At 54.9% G+C, this 17,371-nt stretch overlaps 5 protein-coding genes across 5 annotated transcripts; 1 reads left to right on the forward strand and 4 right to left on the reverse strand.

The window, feature by feature from the left end:
- Positions 1-498: 498 nt before the first annotated feature.
- On the reverse strand, positions 499-4,343 carry HD553DRAFT_322178 (uncharacterized protein; the record flags this gene model as incomplete). Its single annotated transcript, XM_046181276.1, has 8 exons — positions 499-1,383; positions 1,452-1,945; positions 2,058-2,160; positions 2,534-2,807; positions 2,893-3,333; positions 3,414-3,509; positions 3,601-3,808; positions 3,911-4,343. The coding sequence occupies 8 exons, from the start codon at positions 4,341-4,343 to the stop codon at positions 499-501; spliced, it is 2,934 nt and encodes a 977-aa protein (XP_046038661.1).
- A 2,072-nt stretch (positions 4,344-6,415) lies between these two features.
- Positions 6,416-9,513, forward strand: HD553DRAFT_305944 (Gar1/Naf1 RNA binding region-domain-containing protein). Its single transcript, XM_046179207.1, has 4 exons — positions 6,416-6,906; positions 7,072-8,104; positions 8,166-8,455; positions 8,521-9,513. Exons 1-4 carry the CDS (start codon positions 6,500-6,502, stop codon positions 9,503-9,505), a joined length of 2,715 nt encoding a protein of 904 aa, XP_046038662.1. The 5' UTR covers positions 6,416-6,499; the 3' UTR covers positions 9,506-9,513.
- On the reverse strand, positions 9,514-11,257 carry HD553DRAFT_280991 (putative pseudouridylate synthase 4). Its single transcript, XM_046178119.1, has 4 exons — positions 10,997-11,257; positions 10,667-10,892; positions 10,447-10,601; positions 9,514-10,360 (listed from the first exon to the last, which is right to left on the reverse strand). Exons 1-4 carry the CDS (start codon positions 11,071-11,073, stop codon positions 9,586-9,588), a joined length of 1,233 nt encoding a protein of 410 aa, XP_046038663.1. The 5' UTR covers positions 11,074-11,257; the 3' UTR covers positions 9,514-9,585.
- Positions 11,258-11,374: 117 nt separating this feature from the next.
- HD553DRAFT_305948 (phosphoglycerate kinase) lies at positions 11,375-14,022 on the reverse strand. Its single transcript, XM_046179208.1, has 11 exons — positions 13,765-14,022; positions 13,624-13,669; positions 13,439-13,518; positions 13,044-13,224; positions 12,618-12,883; positions 12,360-12,514; positions 12,243-12,250; positions 11,997-12,174; positions 11,829-11,926; positions 11,682-11,748; positions 11,375-11,616 (listed from the first exon to the last, which is right to left on the reverse strand). The coding sequence occupies exons 1-11, from the start codon at positions 13,882-13,884 to the stop codon at positions 11,553-11,555; spliced, it is 1,263 nt and encodes a 420-aa protein (XP_046038664.1). The 5' UTR covers positions 13,885-14,022; the 3' UTR covers positions 11,375-11,552.
- Positions 14,023-14,129: 107 nt separating this feature from the next.
- On the reverse strand, positions 14,130-17,349 carry HD553DRAFT_305953 (putative alkylbase DNA N-glycosylase). Its single transcript, XM_046179209.1, has 4 exons — positions 17,162-17,349; positions 16,701-16,776; positions 16,328-16,562; positions 14,130-16,188 (listed from the first exon to the last, which is right to left on the reverse strand). Exons 1-4 carry the CDS (start codon positions 17,280-17,282, stop codon positions 14,263-14,265), a joined length of 2,358 nt encoding a protein of 785 aa, XP_046038665.1. The 5' UTR covers positions 17,283-17,349; the 3' UTR covers positions 14,130-14,262.
- Positions 17,350-17,371: the final 22 nt, after the last annotated feature.

Here is a 17,371-nt window from a genome sequence, read left to right on the forward strand (position 1 = left end):
GGATCGTGTCTTCGTGTTGTACAATAGTCATGTCTTCGTTTTGTAACGCATCGCTGTCGTTCTCGACAGGAACCGATCCGGACAGCTTGGCGGAGAATCACGTTCGTCCCGAGAGGCGAGAAAAGAGGTTATATCATGTTTCCTGCATTTCTATCGAATTATCCTCTCAAATGTCTTCCGGTCGTGACGAGGATAGTAAAGTACCGTGAGCTCGTGGCGCTGCGTCCAGGTTAAACCGGAAGCCGGGTAGATTTTGGTAATTGTATTTGATTCGTGACCATCGGGATTGATCGGGACGGTGACCGTCAATTCCAGCTCATTGTACGATCCGAGGGCCAAAGTCTATCTGTATTTGATGATCTTCCCCGTTGAACAAGCCGTTGATTTTAGATTCGCGAATCCAGCCGGACTTAGGGGAGCAAGGCGTTCTCTTTCTTCTTTTTGCGACTTTGATGCAAAAGACGAGCAAGATGCGTTCCACCGAGAGAAAGATACCCGTCACTCGTCGTCCGATCGCTCTTCATCGCCCGGATCCGACTGCTCATCGTCGACCGCCGCAGGATCTTCCTGTTCGAGCGCCCCGACCTGTTGCCGCCATCCGTGTATCGACAAGGGTACCACGGGCATATCCCGAATCGATTCGATGGTCCGCCACGACATTTCCGAGTCCGAGTCCGCTGGCGTGTCTATCGACGTGTCATTCGAATATACGGTACCTTCGTATCCCTCCAGCCCGTATCCCTTCCAACCTCTGTTGCGTGTCCGCGCGTGGCCCGCTGAATCCCAAGTCTTGCTGGTCGACGGTGCTTTCCTCTTCCTAGTGTTTGGACATTCCTGCCCGGCTCGACGATCGCCACACGCATTGCGACCCGCTTCTCTTGCGTTTCTCCTCTCGACGACGGGTGTGACGGCTTCGATCGTGACCCCGGTGATAACGACCCGTGTCGCCAGCGTGGGATCGACCTCGAACGGCCCATTGTCTGGCCAGACGAGCGTATCGACAGGTATATCGGCATGGTCATGACTCGCCTGCTGCTCCCTCAACTCAAAGAGGTCACAACACAGTCTAGCCACGAAGCGGATCAGGACTTTAGTTTGGCCAATGTGTGCGTGGTCTGGAAGCAAAGGTGACAACCTGAAAGCGAACATGCCGAATGGATTCTCCCGAAAAACCTTGTAGGCCGTCTCGATCGGGATTTCGAACATGCCGTCTGTCGACACGAGGCCGTGGTTGTAAAAGTACCTTTCGTCGCCTCTGAGGATCCAGGTAGTGATCTCGTCCTGACCTGTGTACTGGAACGGTCTGAACCATTGATTGCCATGCAGAGAGAGTCCATAGAGAGTACCATCGAGAGCGTGTGCGATTCGGATGTGAGATACGATCTGCGCGAGAGACTGAACATGACGAGGTCAGCCTAGATCGAGACCCACTCTAGGGTTGACGGGCGCACCTCGCTTCTGGTCTTCCTGTACTCGATGGCACACGCTGAGCGAAGGTCCTGGCACTCTCGTATCGGAGGATTGTAGTCCAACGACCCGTGCGTCATCATTCGTGGCAGGCCGATCCTGATCCTCTGTCGAAACTCGTCGGCCTCGGCACGGACGGCAGGGAGTTCGAGCGCGATTCTCGATTCGGCATACTCTACGAGATCGATGTCGGGTCCATACATGAGCGTCGTCGAGAGAGCGTCCTGTATATGCAAGAATTTCTCGGCCGAACTGACGGACCCGATCGCAGCGAGGGCTTTTCTGAGCTGATATTCTTCCAGTTTTCCGATAATCAGCCGGGACAATGTGTAGCTCCAGGTCTTTCTGGACTCGGCTTCCTCCACATGATAATCAGGGGGCGCTGTGTATCGCAGGTCAAGCCGCCGAGCGCGTCGCAGTTCCTTGTAGAGCTTGTCGATGTCGTCCGCCTCGAGATGTGCATGAAACTTTGCTGACGCTGTCGTGGATGATCGAGGAGTGGGAATTCGGCTGGATGTTGCCCATGGCCATTGTAGAGATCCGAACATTGCGCGACCTGTAGCTCTGGCTGCTGGATACGAGCTTCTGACCGCCAGGAGTAGTGAGTGTGTGGGGATGACGAGGCGAGTGAAGAGGATACCGAGAAGGGTCACCACCGATGATACTAGCAGGGTAGAGTAGGTCCCATGTCACCTATTGGGGAGATGAGAGTTGATATATCAGGATGCAGGAATGACAAAGGACCATACGGTAATAGAGTAGTGGTGGTGGTAAGTAGTGGTAACTTGGGAGAAGAGCGCATCGACATGGCTGTGGCTGATTCACCCTCATGTCCGCGCGGGCGTTGCAACAAGATGTCCGCGATCTCGACCGGTGGCAAACAACCCTCAATGTCGATTAGAGCATTGTCATCGTCATCTCATCGTCATATAGAAGTGTCCGTGTCAGAGCATAAAGCAAAAAGCACCTGTCTAAATCCTACATTATACATAGTATATATAAGCCATGTAGTAACGACAGAGCCTGCGAAACCTTAGAGGCTAGCCAGCACGATCCCCGCTCCGACCAGGACCAACGAGACGGCCGAAGGTCCCATCAACGAGGACGAAGCCGAGTTGCTCTTGTTGTCGTTCGACGAAGAAGCTCGAGAGGCGGTACTAGCGGGCGCAGTGTTGGAACCGGTCTTGCTTGCGTCGGTAGCGGCACCGGCAGACGAGGCGGCGGCCTTGCTACCGGTCGCAGTGCTAGATCCGGTCGCGGCGCTCGAAGCGGCGGCACTCGAAGAAGCAGAAGACGACGTGGCGTTGCCCGTCACAGCAGATCCGTCAAAGGCGGGGGTACTACGACGATAAAGCGAGTCGGACAATGGATGAGCTTACTAATCCTCTCAATTAACCACAACCTTCTCCCAAAACTCGTACTCACGTGACGTTCTGCTCGACATACGGATGCGTAACGTTCAACCCTTGCGCGACCGTAATGACATGCTGAAACGCCCCCTGAAGGTCGGGCAAAAACTTGATCGCCTCGCTCATCGTGAAATTGTTCAACTCGTGGGTGAGCATGATCGTCCCCCTGGTGTTATAACTCCCATTCTTGGCGGCATCGATCACGCTCTGATAATTGGCATCGATCTGATCCGAAGTGACCGGCGGGTTCCCGGTGTTGATCCTCCAGTCGTCCGAATCGGTCTCCCACAAGATCGAGGTCAAGTTCAGGGACTTGGCGATCACCCTGACTCGGTTGTCGATGTCCCCAAAGGGAGGTCGGAAGTGAACCGGAGTGACGCCGGTGACGAGCTTGATGGCTTTCTGGGTGTAGTAGAGCTCGGCAAAGACTTGTTCGTTGGTCATGGCCGTCAAGTATCTGCACGGACGAGTCGGGAGTGGAAAGAGGTATCAGTCGTGTGAAGTGCTAGCGACTCGATTGGGGACGAGACGACTGACTGGTGAGACCAAGTATGAACGGCGAGCTGGTGTCCATCGCTCAAACCCCGCTGAGCCTGTTTAGGCCAGTTCATGACGTTCGAACCGATGTAGAACCTGCAATGCCGCACCAACGTTCAATTGCAAATCAGCCCCGCCTGCTCGGACTTTCACTCTACTGTATCACCCCACACCTCTTCGCACTCACATGGTCGCTTTGATCTCCCTATCCTTCAAATGCTGATAAAACGCGTTATGACTACAGTTCGGACCATCGTCGAACCCGATCCCATAAGTCGACGGTTCGGGCATCTCGATGACGTCTGCGGGGATCTCGGTGTTGGAGGGTGTGTCGCATTGACGGTACGTCCACCAACAGTCCGGGTCCGAGGGAGGGTAGGTCGGGGTGAAGCTGGCTACGATGACGAACGAGCAAGAGACGACGACACGTTTGGTCAGCGGGCGAGGCTTGCAAGCGAAGGATATGATGAACTGCAAGACGATGCGACGCCACTCACAGAAATCCCCATTCAAGGTCCCCTTGACCGAGATGTTCGGTGCCAACCTGTTCACCTCGGCCACAGCTTTCGCCAACTCATCCGCCGCCTCCTGATCCCCGGGTACGAGCTGCGCCGTATCCCAAATAGTCGGGAAATTGGCCTTGTTATCCAGTACGGGCTGGTAAGAGTACCCCGTGCACTGGGAGACGGGGTCTAGGTTGTCCGGCGAGTATCCTGCAGCGTCTTGTCGTTTGAGAAGCGGAGAGTGGGAAGACGACTCTTCGGGAAAGAGGTAAGGGTTGCGTTTGGCGAGGTGTTCGCCGTTGCAGCCTCGGCCGACGTGAGAGGCTCGAGCGTTGGCACCGGGCAAGACGCAGGATCCGAGGACGAGCGTGACGGCTGCCAAAGGAGAGATGTTGAGGCTAAAGAGCGTAGAGGTCGGTCGGACCATGGTAGAATAGATTCGAGCTGGTGGGCGTGTGTCCGAGGGGTCGTGGTGGTTGTATATAGTTGGTATTTATGTGTTTGAGTTTGGGTTTCTCTGTCGATTATCGAGAAGATGTAGAAGGATAAAGAAATGAGAGGGGGGATTATAGCTTTCTCGTTTCTCGATCTCGGTGTCAAGGTTGTTATTCACTGTGTTATATGTAGTCGTAAGAGTTGGGACGCAGACGAAGGATAAAATGTACTAAACACCCTGAAGAGTCGAATGCAGTGTTGTTTAGTCCGACCTAGACTGAATCGTATATGAGAAACTGCATAGCAATCCCACTAGCGAGGTGTATGGACCTCATGTTTTGATCGCTAGTTCGGTTGAGAACCGTGCGGACGACACGCAACGCATGGGACCCCTGCCAACAGCGGTGTAGGGGTTGGCTGTGTGTGATGGTACAAGCCGAAGCTAGGTGGGGATTGCCAGAGGAAGAGAAGGAGACGTCGTCCGTTTCTGGATTTGTTTGTTGATCTTCGGCGGGAGAGTCGTCCAACTTTTGAGCTCGAAATAGCGATCGCCCTTGCGCGCTAACAGAGAAAGAGAGCGAAACCTCCGACCTGTCTCCATCTTCCCGCTGCTCGCTGCTCGGCTTCGGTCAGACGCAGCGACCTCTGCACAGCCTGCGAGAATAATGTCGTCGGGGAGTACCCGAGCTGTCCTCGTCATGATCATCGTCACAGCAACGCCACAGCAGCAGGCAGCAAGCAATTCTACGAGGGTTTCGGACTCGAGGTGGATCGTTCGAAAATCTGAAACCCTGGGCGCGGGAACCGAAGCCGAGCGAGAAGGAAAATCGCCGAGCATGCAGGGCGAAAAGGTCGTTAGGCTGCTGTGATATCGTGCGGATCTTTCGCAGCGTTTACGATCACAGCGTACAGCAATGATTGACGCAGCCTTACGAAAAACTTTACACGTTCAGCACCATCTTTGCAGCTCCGATAGAGATCCGGCCCTACTAGCTTCCACTGAGCAAGGATCTAATCATTTGGGCCGATCGAAAGAGTTCCTGGCTGCGAGTTTCAGGTTTCATCATGATAAAGCAGCGTTGATTGGGAGGCAGGAGAACAAAGATACAAAGAAAACGAGTCGCGAGCTCGACAAGTCTCAATCAACCTGATTGTCTTTCCGTACAGTAGACGACATAGAGAACTCCTCGGCTCAGTACTGTAACCGTAAGAAGGCTACTTCTTTCACGCTACAGTACAGAGCACTTTTCGTCGAGATCGCTACATCGTTTCAAGGCGAAAGGAAATCCTCGAGACCTGAAGTTACTTCCTGCGGCGGTCGTCCTCACTTCACCCTCTGAGTGTCAAGTTATGAACAAACTGGAATTCGGCAAGACCCCATGAGTAGTCTCGCACCGTCCGACCCTGCCAACACCTAGCTCGAGACAGTATGACCCACTGCCGCAGTACTCAGTTCGAGCATATCGCTAGTATATGCTCGGTCTTCATGCCTCGATGAGGACGAGGGAATGTTGCGATATTTTCACACGATTTGTACTTGCCGAGCATTTCTTCAGCGCGATCCACAGTAAATGCAAAGAGCGCCGGAGAGACAATTTCTTGCGAGGAGGGTCAAAAGATTCATGAAACAGCACAAAAGATGGGAGCACCTGCTCTGTGAACTAAGAATCAGACCTTGGGCTCGAACCGCACTGTAAGATTCATCTGGAGTATCGCCGCAGCGACAACAAACATGCATAGATTGCACTCGATTGCTCTTCTGGCGCGTATACGAGTAATCAAGACCTTCTTCACTCGACATACATTGGGCGTTTGGACTTTAAGCTCTGCCATCGCCAGGAGCAAACCTTGAGCCTGAATTAGCTACTATGGAGAAGATGACAGCATGGGACGGTTCCGATAACAAACTCATAGACGACACACCTCCCTTAAGCGCTCTCTGAGTCAGAGTCACGTGATTTCTCAGGACGAACTCTGAATTTCCGTCGCCGGCCAAGTGCGAAACTGCAGAAGTGGCTCGTTCGATCGAGACTTGCAGGTGCACACGAGTACAGAAGCGGACCAAAAAAACCTGTATCACCGCAATAGTTCTTGTCTTCATCTAAGAAGCTGACGACCGTCGGAAACCACCGCAATTATCAAACGTTGATGGACGACAAGCAAGAAACGCGAACGGGGGAGCAGGAACGCGAAGAGATGCAGGCCGAACGAGTCTCGCCCGTTCACGTAGGAGAGGTCGGACAGATCTCGACACTAGCCGAGATGGACATCGTGGGAGAACCTTTGGAGTCGAATAATCCGAAATCCGTGATAGAACCTGAAGCCGCCGTACCAGCATCGTCCGTGGTACCCATCTCGAACGCGACGGCAGGCCCGAGTTCGAGCTCGACGACCACCGCGCAACCTATCCCGCAAGACCTAGAGTTGATCATGAACATGGTCACGAATGGCAACGACTTGGCAGCTTTGTCAGTGGCCGACCGTAGTACACAGGGTCAACCGGGGGTTGAGGTGGAAGTGGAAGTAGAAGCGGGGAGCGGAAGTGAAGACGGAGCGTGAGTCGTCCTGTTGCTTAAATTCTGGATCTCTCATTCTGTTGAGACGAGCAGAAGATCAATACTGACGTCGGTTTGTTTCTGGTTGATCCCTCTTCATCTCTATCGTTTTTATCCTTTTCCCTTCCTGTCTCTTCTCTGCCGATCATCCATATATCATCACAGCGAGGAAGACTCTGACCCCGACTCCGATTCCGACTCATCCTCCATCCAAATTCCACCCTCAGGACCGACCACCAACACCCCAATGTCACAAGCTACGCGGGACAGGCTCATGGCCCAGCTTACCACCTTCTACACCTCTACCTCGAATGACGATGAAGGACTAAACGAGGATGGTGAGGGGTACATCACCGCGGATTCGGACGAACTGGAGGAAGAAGGTGCGGTGGATGTGGGGCTGGGTTATGGTGGCGATAGCGACGGGGACGAGGAAGCTCTAGCTCCGACTCGTCTTGCCGTGCCACAGGGAGCTACGATTGAGCTCATGAGCGAGGACGAAGACGACGAAGAAGACGATGACGATGATGATGATGACGACCAAGAGTCCGTCTCGGAGAGCTCTTCCCAGGACGAAGATGGCAAGATCGACCTGATGGACATGGAAGACGAGTCTGACGAAGAGGCCGGTGCTGCGGGTCCCAGCGTACCTCCAAAGACGAAGCATGAGCTCGAAGACGATCGAGCGGTGGTCCCGCAAGTGGAAATGTTGAAAGATGGGGAGAGGCTGGTACTAGCTGGAGAGATCATGAGCGTCTTGTTAATTGCCGGGGTCAAGCATGAGCCGGAGGTGGGCGCGGAGATGGAGGTCAAGGTCGAGCCCGAGGTAGAGGTAGAGGTGGATGTCAACGCCGCGGTCGAAGCCAAGACGGATCAGGCAAAAGCTGAAGAGGAAGTCAAACCGGAGATCGCCCAGTCTCCACTCGACCCTTCGACGACCGACCAGGACTCGAAGCCCGAACCCGCCGCCACCGCCGCCGATCACAAACCGAAACCGGTGAAAAAGGACGCCAAAACGAAACAACGGGAAAAGAGGCAACAAAAGCAGCTCGCCAAGAGTTCGGGGACGATCATCATCAAGGCTTTGAGGCCGCCTCTGGGTGAAGCTGGAATCGGCGGGTTGAGGATTGGGGACGATGAAGGGTGGTTGGAAGAAGGCAGTCTGATATGTCTGGAGAACCGACGGGTGTTGGCAGTGGTATGTCGAGAAAATCGTCCTCCCGGAGACGAAACGCTGATCAACCCGCCTCATTCTCCAGGTCGCCGAAACGTTTGGACCGCTTTCTCAGCCATTCTACCTCTTGCGGCTACCGCCGGCGCCATACCCTCTTCCGACGGCCTCGGAATTGACGATCGGCAAGCACGTCTACTATCCCGCCAGCGGTAACCGGTCGTTTGTCCCCGTACGCATGCTCAGGACGGACAAGCGGTACAAGGGGACCGACGCTAGCAATTTGCACGACGAAGAGGTCAGCGAGAGCGAGCGAGAGTGGAGTGACGACGAGGCAGAGAGGGAAGCCAAGAGGCAGCGCAAGGCAGGGAAGGGCAAGTGAGTTGGGTTGTGTTCGAGTCGTGATATAAGTCCGCCACTGATTAGAGCACCAAACGTGGTAGAGCCCCGGCAGCCAAGACACGACACTGGGACGCCGGAGCCGAGGTCGACATCGAAGACGACAGCGAATTCCTCGACTATGCGCAGGGTCCAGAGACTCGCGACGAGGACGATGGTCGATCGATGGCGGGCATGTCGACCGTGAGTACGAGGGGAGGTCGAACGGGTCCTGTGCGGTACGACGATATCGTTCCGTCTGGGTCGGCGGATCAGAGTCAATCAACTGGTGTAAGCGGGCGAGGCGCGAGGGGAGGTGCGATTCGGGGACGAGGACGAGGCGGACCGGTGTCCGATGCAAGGCCTAGAGGAGGTGAGCGAGATCAGCAGCGTGGTAGGGGACGAGGAGAGCCTCGTGGAGGAGCGCGCCGGGGAGGGGATCGAGGTAGCGCTCGAGGTGGAGCGACCAGAAACCAAGACGGCGGACGGCAGATCGGACAGGGTAGTGGTCGTGGACGCGGACGAGGGCAAGGAGGGTTCGGCTTACCGGTCTCCTCTCACGGTGGTGCCGGCAACGGTCCCGAACGATCTCGCGACATGTCTCCCACGTCGCTGGCGATCGCTCGAGCAACGAGCCAAGCTCCGATGTTGCCCCAAGGCACTGGCATCGCGCAGCCCATGTCGGCCCCGGCCATGCAGCAGCAGCAGCATCAGCATTACGGTCACGTCAACCCGATGATGCAGATGCAGCAACCGCAACAGTATCAGCCGCAACAACAGGCGATGATGGGCATGCCCTACGGCTGGCAGGGTCAACCTGGACACGGGATGGGCATGCCTCAGATGCCGTTCTACTTTAACCCTATGCAGCAAGGTCAGCAGGGTTTCGGAGGGCAATTCCAGCAAGGCGGCGCGCCTCAGGGGGCTTTCAACCCGGCATTTGCGGCTCGAATGATGGGTATGGGAATGGGCATGCCATATCAGCAGTCGCCGCAGAACAACAACAATAACGGCGGCGATAACGGGCAAAACGGTGGGCAGCAGCAGTAGACAGTTGGACTGTGCTTTCATCGCATTGTATTTCCGCCTGGTCTTGATTACATCTCATACACCCCCGCATCGTCCCAAGTCTAATCCTTCGAGACGAACCTCGCGAAAAACTCTCGCTCCCACTCTTTCGGTCGCCATTTCCCATTATCCGGCTTGCTCGCCAACAGCTCCTCCTCATCGACATCGCCCTGAGCGATCTTTTGCTCGTTCTCGTGTTCCTCCTCGATCTCGGCTTTGCGCTGTTTGATCGCCCTCTCCATGACGTCCCACGAGATGACCCCGCCTTTACGTTCGCCGAAATCAAACTTGTCCGGACCGTCCTCGTCGTAGACGAAAAAGTCTTCTTCCCGCGTCGCTTCCGTAGACTCGGGCTCGAGGGTGAATTGCCCTTGACGGGTTCGAGTGAGCTTGACGACGTGTGCTGCAGAGCCGATGGCGAGTCCGATATCGTGTACGATCGAGCGGACATAAGTTCCCGAACTGACGGTCATGCGGAGTTTGAATGTAGGAGGTTTGACCTGGGTCACGGTCGATGAGCCATGTTGAGCGTCCTCCTTTGCCTTGACTTCGGCATCAGCAGCGGGGATATCCATCAACCCCTCCGCCTGACCACTCGCCGCCGTCTTGGTCAACTCGGTCAGCTTGCGGTAAGTAGCGACCTCTTCCTCGCTGAGATGCTTGACGGGCGGGTTATACGTATGTCCACCGTCCCCCTCGACGACTTGAGCGGGTGTGAACTCTTCCAGTACGAGCTCGGAGACGGTCACCGCCCTCGGATCGATCGCTCGGGGAAGAGGTTTGTTCTCCCTGGCGTATTCATACAAAGGTTTCCCGTCCATCTTCAATGCCGAGTAGCTGCGAGGTTCAGGAAACGATCATTCACACACCGCGTCAACAAGGGTCCATCAAGAGAAATCGTGAGAAGTCGTAGTTGGACTGACATCGGTGGCATCTGATAAATATTTCCCCTAAACCTGTCCAACACGCCTTCGATCGTTTCCCGGGTGACATGAGCATAAGGAGCCGTCGAGATGATCTCTCCTTCCGAGTCGAACGAGGTCGTGCAAGATCCCAAAAGTCCGACGGTCGTATAAGACTAGCCAACGCCGTCCCGTTACAATCAGCATCGGGTTGTCCGACCTCTTTGTCTTGGCTGCTCACCTTGGTACACTCCAAAAACTGGCCCAGATGCTTGGTACCCCTCCCGATCCCCAGAACCAACACCCCATCGGCCAACGGATCCAGGGTCCCCCCTTGCCCGACCTTGAGCCCTCCCTTGCGTTTCATCATCTTTTTAGCATCAGCCCTGGTGTGATTGTTGGTATTCGGCGGGAGGAAGAATTTCGATTCACAGAGGAGCGGTTTGATGCTATCGATGATGCTCATCCTATGCAGCAGCATCGCAATCGAACATAGAAAACATCCGCACCAGACCATCAATCTCTGGAAACATAATGTGCAGTAGCAAGGGATCGAACTAGGCGGACTCACGACGTCGGCCCTGAAGGTTTCTCGATCCCGACCAACCCGTTGAGCGGGAATTGAGGGACTTTGGGTGCTTTAGGCATCTTGCCGAGGACGCTGGCGACGAGGTGACGTGGGAGGACCGAGTTTATGATGGGGACAGTGTAGTTGGCTCGAGGCAGGAGCTATAGAGTTGATTGGCTTGTCTTTCAAAGCGATGTTGTCGATATGTGATGATGTCCTGAGAGGTCGGAGCCTTTGAACTTTCGTCGACTTTCGAAACTTTGGGCACCAGCTGGCGCGCTCATATCCGAAAAACGATACAACAGCCAGAAAGAAGACCATCGACCTCTCCTCTTTCGACAACGCCCATCTCCCACAAGACATTCCCACAGCCAGGCTAAATTCCGTGGACCTTGACATATCACATACGACATCTGACATCTGACAAGTGACGGTCAACAATCCTGCAAAACTAATCTATTGGTTTTTTCTTTTCACGCAATCGTCTACCACACTCCCGTGAGAACCTCCTCGCAACCTGTTCGACAAAGCGCAATCTCGGCCTGGACGACGGATCCGCTCAAGCGCTCTTCTCCGAGAGCTCGGCGACACCGGGCAAGTTCTTTCCCTCGAGGAGCTCCAAACTATAGGTCGGGCGGACGATCAGCCAGCTGAGCATATGGGGGGGAGTACGAACGCGGAGACTGACCTGGCACCACCTCCAGTGGAGACGTGAGCGAGCTTGTCTTCGGCGTTTTGCTGGGCGACCAAGGTGGCTGAAGGCGCGTATACACAGCGGAAATACGGTTCAGCTTGGGGTTCAACTCGATCTGAAAGAGCTAGTGGCCCGACTCACCGGTGTCACCTCCTCCGACGATGACGGTCGATCCGTTCTTCTGGGCCTCGACGGCAGCGTCCAAGAGGGCGAGCGAACCTCCAGCAAAGTTGGAGAACCTGCCCCGATCGTCCACCTCTCATCAGCTCACTCTTTCTCAAACACCGCAATACCTATCCCGGGACCCACTCGAAGACACCAGCGGGTCCGTTCCAGAGGATGGTCTTGGACTTCAAGACGGTCTCCCTGAAGAGCTTGTTGGACTGTTCACCACAGTCGAGCCCTTGCCAGTCGGCCTTGATACCCTCGGCGTCGGTAGCGGTACCACGCTCGGTGTCGTTGGAAAAGTCCTTGGCGGTGACGTAGTCTGTGCGTCGTACATGAAGGGATAAGTCTGAGATCAACGATCAAAGGTATATCATGCCGCGTGCTTACCAACGGGGCTAGAGGCAAACAGAACGATTTCACATAGAGCACAGTGATCGTTCATCAAAATCACACCTTCTCCCCGAAACACATCCCCCTTCCTCTGCCGTGAACGTATATACTCACAAGACGAGCTCGACATTGTTCTTCTTAGCCTTGGCGACCAAGTCCTTGACCTTTTCAGCGCCGGCCTCGTCAAAGAGCGATTTGCCGATCTCGACGCCGTCGACGATCTTCTTGAAGGTAAAGGCCATTCCTCCGCAGATGATGAGCGAGTTGACCTGCGGCGCGGCGTTCACATACGGGGACGTCGGTTTCAGTCAGTTCATACGGTTCGCAAGAGAAAAAGAAAATTCCCGTTGAACGACAACGACGACTCCTCACCTGATCCAACATGTGATCGATCAACTGGATCTTATCCTGAACCTTGGCCCCACCCAAGATGGCCAAAAACGGCCTCTCCGGGCTCTCTAGCGCCTTGGCGAAGAACTCCAACTCCTTCTTCATCAAGAACCCTGCGGCACGTTTAGGCAGCTGGACGCCGACCATGGACGAGTGCGCTCGGTGGGCGGTCCCAAAGGCGTCGTTGATGTAGATCGATCCTAGGGAAGTGAGGGATTTGCGGAACGCTTCGACGGCGGATTTGTCGGCTATAAAGCGACGTGTGGGATTGGCAGGGCGATGATATTTCGTCGAGGTGAAGGTGGATGATGAGCGAGAGCGTCAGCGTCAATCCCAGTGTCCATTCAAGTAGATGCGGAAAACGTCCTCCACATCAAGTAAACGAAAAACACGCGATTCTCGACTCACCCTTAACCTTCTTCCCCTCACTATCCTTGCTAGACCCCTCCTCCTCGGCATGGAACCTCAGATTCTCGAGCAAAAAGATCTCTCCATCTTTACTGTTCTTGACGGCCTCCTCGGTCTCTTTGCCTACGCAGTCCGGCAGGAAGGTCACCGGCTTGGAGAGGAGTTCGGAGAGCTTGTCGGCCTGCGATTGTGACGTTGGGGCAGGCAAGGGGGTTAGGCGTTAGGATATGTAGGGTGGGATGTATAGTGTGTGAGGAGAGGTTGAGGAAGAAGAAGCGAGGTTGTGTCGTGTCAGTCAACCAGAACGAAAGCATCAGGATATCAGGAATAGGTAGAGTAGAGTAGAATGACAACGAGGTAGAAAGAAAGAAATGGAAATATGGACCCGAACGTACGACAGGCTTCAAGCTGTACTTTTCGACCTTGTGACCGTCCGGTCGGCCCAGGTGGGACATCAGGACGATCGAGGCGGCGCCTGTGTGATCAGTATAGTGATAACGAATCCCATAGTGAACGTAAACGGTATATTATTATTAGTATACGCAAGACTCGAAAGCACGTGCCGGGTTATAGGACTCGCCTTGCTCGATAGCATACTTGATGGTAGGCAACGCAGCGACGATTCGCTACAATGTCGACGTTCCCAAACAAAAAATCATCAGCTGTGCTTTCCTATTTATATGGCACCTGCATAAAGCAAGACCCTGGAGTTCTGGCTCACAGCAGGGTTAGTGATCTCGTTGGTCTTCTTGTCCTGAGGAACGTTGAAATCGACCCGGATGAGGACCTTTTCGCCCTTGAGGGAGACGTCGGTGATGGTGAGCTTGCTCGAGAGGGACATGGTTGAATAAGGTGTAGGGTTTTGGGTATAGGACTTGGAGTGTGGATGTCAAGAGAGTGATCAATCGATGAGGTTGACGATATCATCGTCATCATCATCGTCGTGACTGTTTGGGGGAGAACTCGCCAAGTCCCTCCCAAAGGTAATGTCTCCGCACAAATCCGTCCAACCGCCGACCGCGGATAAGCAAGTGGCAACTGGCGACGACGGGAGCATCGTCGACGGTGATGTTATCGACCACAACACCGGAGCAAGACGTCATTGTCAAGATGCATCGCGCATCGAGTGGTCTAGTGATACAGTACAGGCAGAAGCAGAAAGGAGGCAGGGCAGAATAATAGCGATCTCCTACAACCTTCTAGGATTGTCGTTTGTTTGTTATCCTCGTCGCCCGCCTCCACCCATGGACAAGACGACCTTTTTCCTACCCTTTTTCCCTCCCTGTTTCCCACCACCACCTCCTGTCGCTACACCTTGCTCACCCCCAGTGCCAGCATTTTCGGCATCCTGCCCCTCGACCTGATGTATAGCCCGTGAAGCCGCAGCGCGTTCTTCAAACTCCAACCACGCTCTCGCCATCTCATCGTCCACCTCCGGGTCACGTCTCCGGGCTGCTGGACGAGGTCCCCCCGGTGTATGAAGGGCAGAGGCGAACGACATGTTCGTCCCGTTCGTAGGAGACCCCCAGATGCCCTGCCCCTGCCCTTGTCCTTGTCCTTGCCCTTGAGCTTGAGCTGCGGTCGAGCTCCCCGTCGACATCCCACTCGGCGAAGGTCCGTTCCGCCCAGTAGACATGTGCGCGATCAAGCTAGCCGTCCCCGGTGAGACCGCCAACCCCTCCGGATGATCGTTATTCGACCTCTCTAGGGCGTTCAAAAAGTCTTCATCCAGCATCAAACCCGGGTCGATAGCTCCCATCGTCGTGGCCACCTTGCTAGGCCCCGCGGGTTGAGAATGAGAATGCGGCACGCCAAAGGGCAACCGTTCCCTCTCCTGCGCTTCCCACTTGACCTTGGCCCGATCCTCTTTCCTCGTCTTTTCCCGCTTGCGGTCCCTCCGTCGTTTCAACGGCGCTTCGAAAGCCTGTACCGCGCCCTTGCCCAACGTCTCTTCCAAGTCGGCTTCTACAAAGACGACGTTGGTGCCCAATTGCAGGTGTGCGAGGTATTTACACCGTCTCCTCAGGTCTTCGTTCATCGACCCTTCGTCGGCGCCCTCGGGTTTGACGAGGATCGTATCGGGAAAGGCGGTGTACGACTTGTAGTGCCCGAGGAGGATCTTGATGTCGAGCGGTGAGAGGTACACGTTGGCGCCGTTATCGGCCTGGTAATAAAAGTAGGCCGGGTCGTCCGCGGCGAAATAGTTGTTAGGGTTGTTGTTATGCGCTGGAGGGCGCTTGTTTCGTGAGGATTTGGTGGGTGTCGAGGAGGCCTCACCGGTCCCGCTGGACATGACGAAAGAAGGAGCGTTCGCTGACAACGCGGTCGTTGTCGCTGTGGTCGCCGTCACCGGGCTGATGGTCGTGGCAGAATCGACGACCAGCGCATCCACCCCATCTACCAGCTGCGCCTCCTGCTCGTCCTGCTGCCTGGCCTGTCTCTCTCGCTGCCTCTGCTCGGCCTGTTCGACTCTCCGCTTCCACCCTTCCTGAACCTCGGCCACCCCCTCCCTCGCCTCCCTCTCCATCCGCCTGAAGACCGGCGTGTCCAACTCGGTCCTCGCCTTTTCGATCTGTTCCTTGACCTTGCTCATCGCCACGTCGACAAACGACAACCCAAGCTCGTCTCCCCGCAGGTTGATCCGCTCACGTTCGAGCTCGGCCACTTCCCTCTCGAGCTGAGAGATCATGTAGGACGATGTGGCCAGCATGAATTTGGAAAACGAGAGGACGTCGGGGATGAAATGCCAGGGGGCTTGGTTGAGGGGGACGACTTCGGACGGCCAGGTAGGGGATCGGGGCAGGGCGAACGTGGTGATCTGAGGTCGTTGGACGAGACGCATCTTGACCCGATTCCCAGACGGCCTGGACGGCTGTTCCTCCAAACCTTCGAGATCGCCAGCCGCAAAGACCGTCTCCGAATCCGTCTCCACTTTCGCTGCCTTTACCACCTCCCCGGTACCTGCCCGCAATTGCTTAGACACGAGCTTCCCATCGACACCCGCCTGCCCAGCGCTCTCCTCGTCCCACCACCTAACGCTCTTCAACAAAAACTCTTGAATCGTCTCCCCGCAAATCGGACACTTGGCCGACCGCGGGACGTCGGACAAGGTGAAATAGTGGATGATGCAGGGGAAACAGAAGATCTGCAAGGGTAAGCAAGAGACGTGACCCCGAGGACAGGTCAGGTCAACACCGTTCGGATTCAGCCTGCATTCCTCTCTCCTAAAACGGGCAAGACCGCCATTGTTTTTCTTTCTTTTCTCATCGTCTCGCCCGACTCACATGCCCGCACTTGGTCATCCGCCCCGCAACCGGCTTCCCCAAACAAATCGGACACTTGAAAGCCTCCTCCTCCTGTTCCTTCCGTTCCCTCGACTGTTTCTGCTTCACCTCATGCGTGTGCCCTTGATCGTGATCGTGATCATGATCGTGTAGATCAACCGGTTGACCCTGGGCGAGGGACAAGAGCGGGGTGGTAGGGACGATCACCTGTAATATCTGTTGGAATGGGAAGATGCTATTCCACACGAAACACGAGTTCAAATTCAGAGTCAGTCAAGGTCGCTACGTATTCGCTATCCGCTATTTGCGATCGAGATCCGGGTGACAAGAGGTAGAGGTAACAGTGAGAGGTAGAAGACCAGAGCGGACTCACAGATCAGGATCGGCGAAATGGGCCGTATAATTCCCACTCGGTTTCATGACGAATCGGAATTGCGCGTTGACGTATTCTATCGTTCATCATCATCATCGTCGTCCATATCGTCGTTGTCGTTATCGTTGTTGTTGTCGTCGTTGTCGTCACGATGTCGAGGTCGTTGTGAGATCGAGGTGGAGTTTGTAGTCAAAAGAGATTGAGATTGAGATAAAAATTCCCAATGAGAGTACAAGTAAAACGTGCGAATGCAAGGGTATAAAAAACGTAGTCAGCTTTCCCCGCTCAGAGTCGCTCGGAATCATCGACAGACAGTCATCAGGCCATATGTCGTTGTGTGATCGATGTCGACCATGACCACACCACACCAAACCAAATCACATCATACCACGAAACCTCCACCACCACACCACAGCGACGACAACAACAGATCCGAACGAACGAGAAAGACGCCGACTCACTGTCCTTATTAAACGCTCCCCTAATCCCTCTAGACCTCCTCGGCGTAACCCCACCCCCACCTCCAGACGTCCCTGGATATCCAGACCCTATCCCGCTCCCAACGACAGCCCTCGGGGGCATCCTCAGTCCTAATAGATGATTCAAATTCCCCCCTCCTCCTCCTCCACCGGCATTCGCATGTTGATTATAATTCTCGCTCGATTTCCTCC

This window comes from Filobasidium floriforme (assembly GCF_021052385.1).
Source record: "Filobasidium floriforme strain CBS 6241 chromosome Unknown HD553scaffold_4, whole genome shotgun sequence".
Taxonomy (NCBI): domain Eukaryota; kingdom Fungi; phylum Basidiomycota; class Tremellomycetes; order Filobasidiales; family Filobasidiaceae; genus Filobasidium; species Filobasidium floriforme.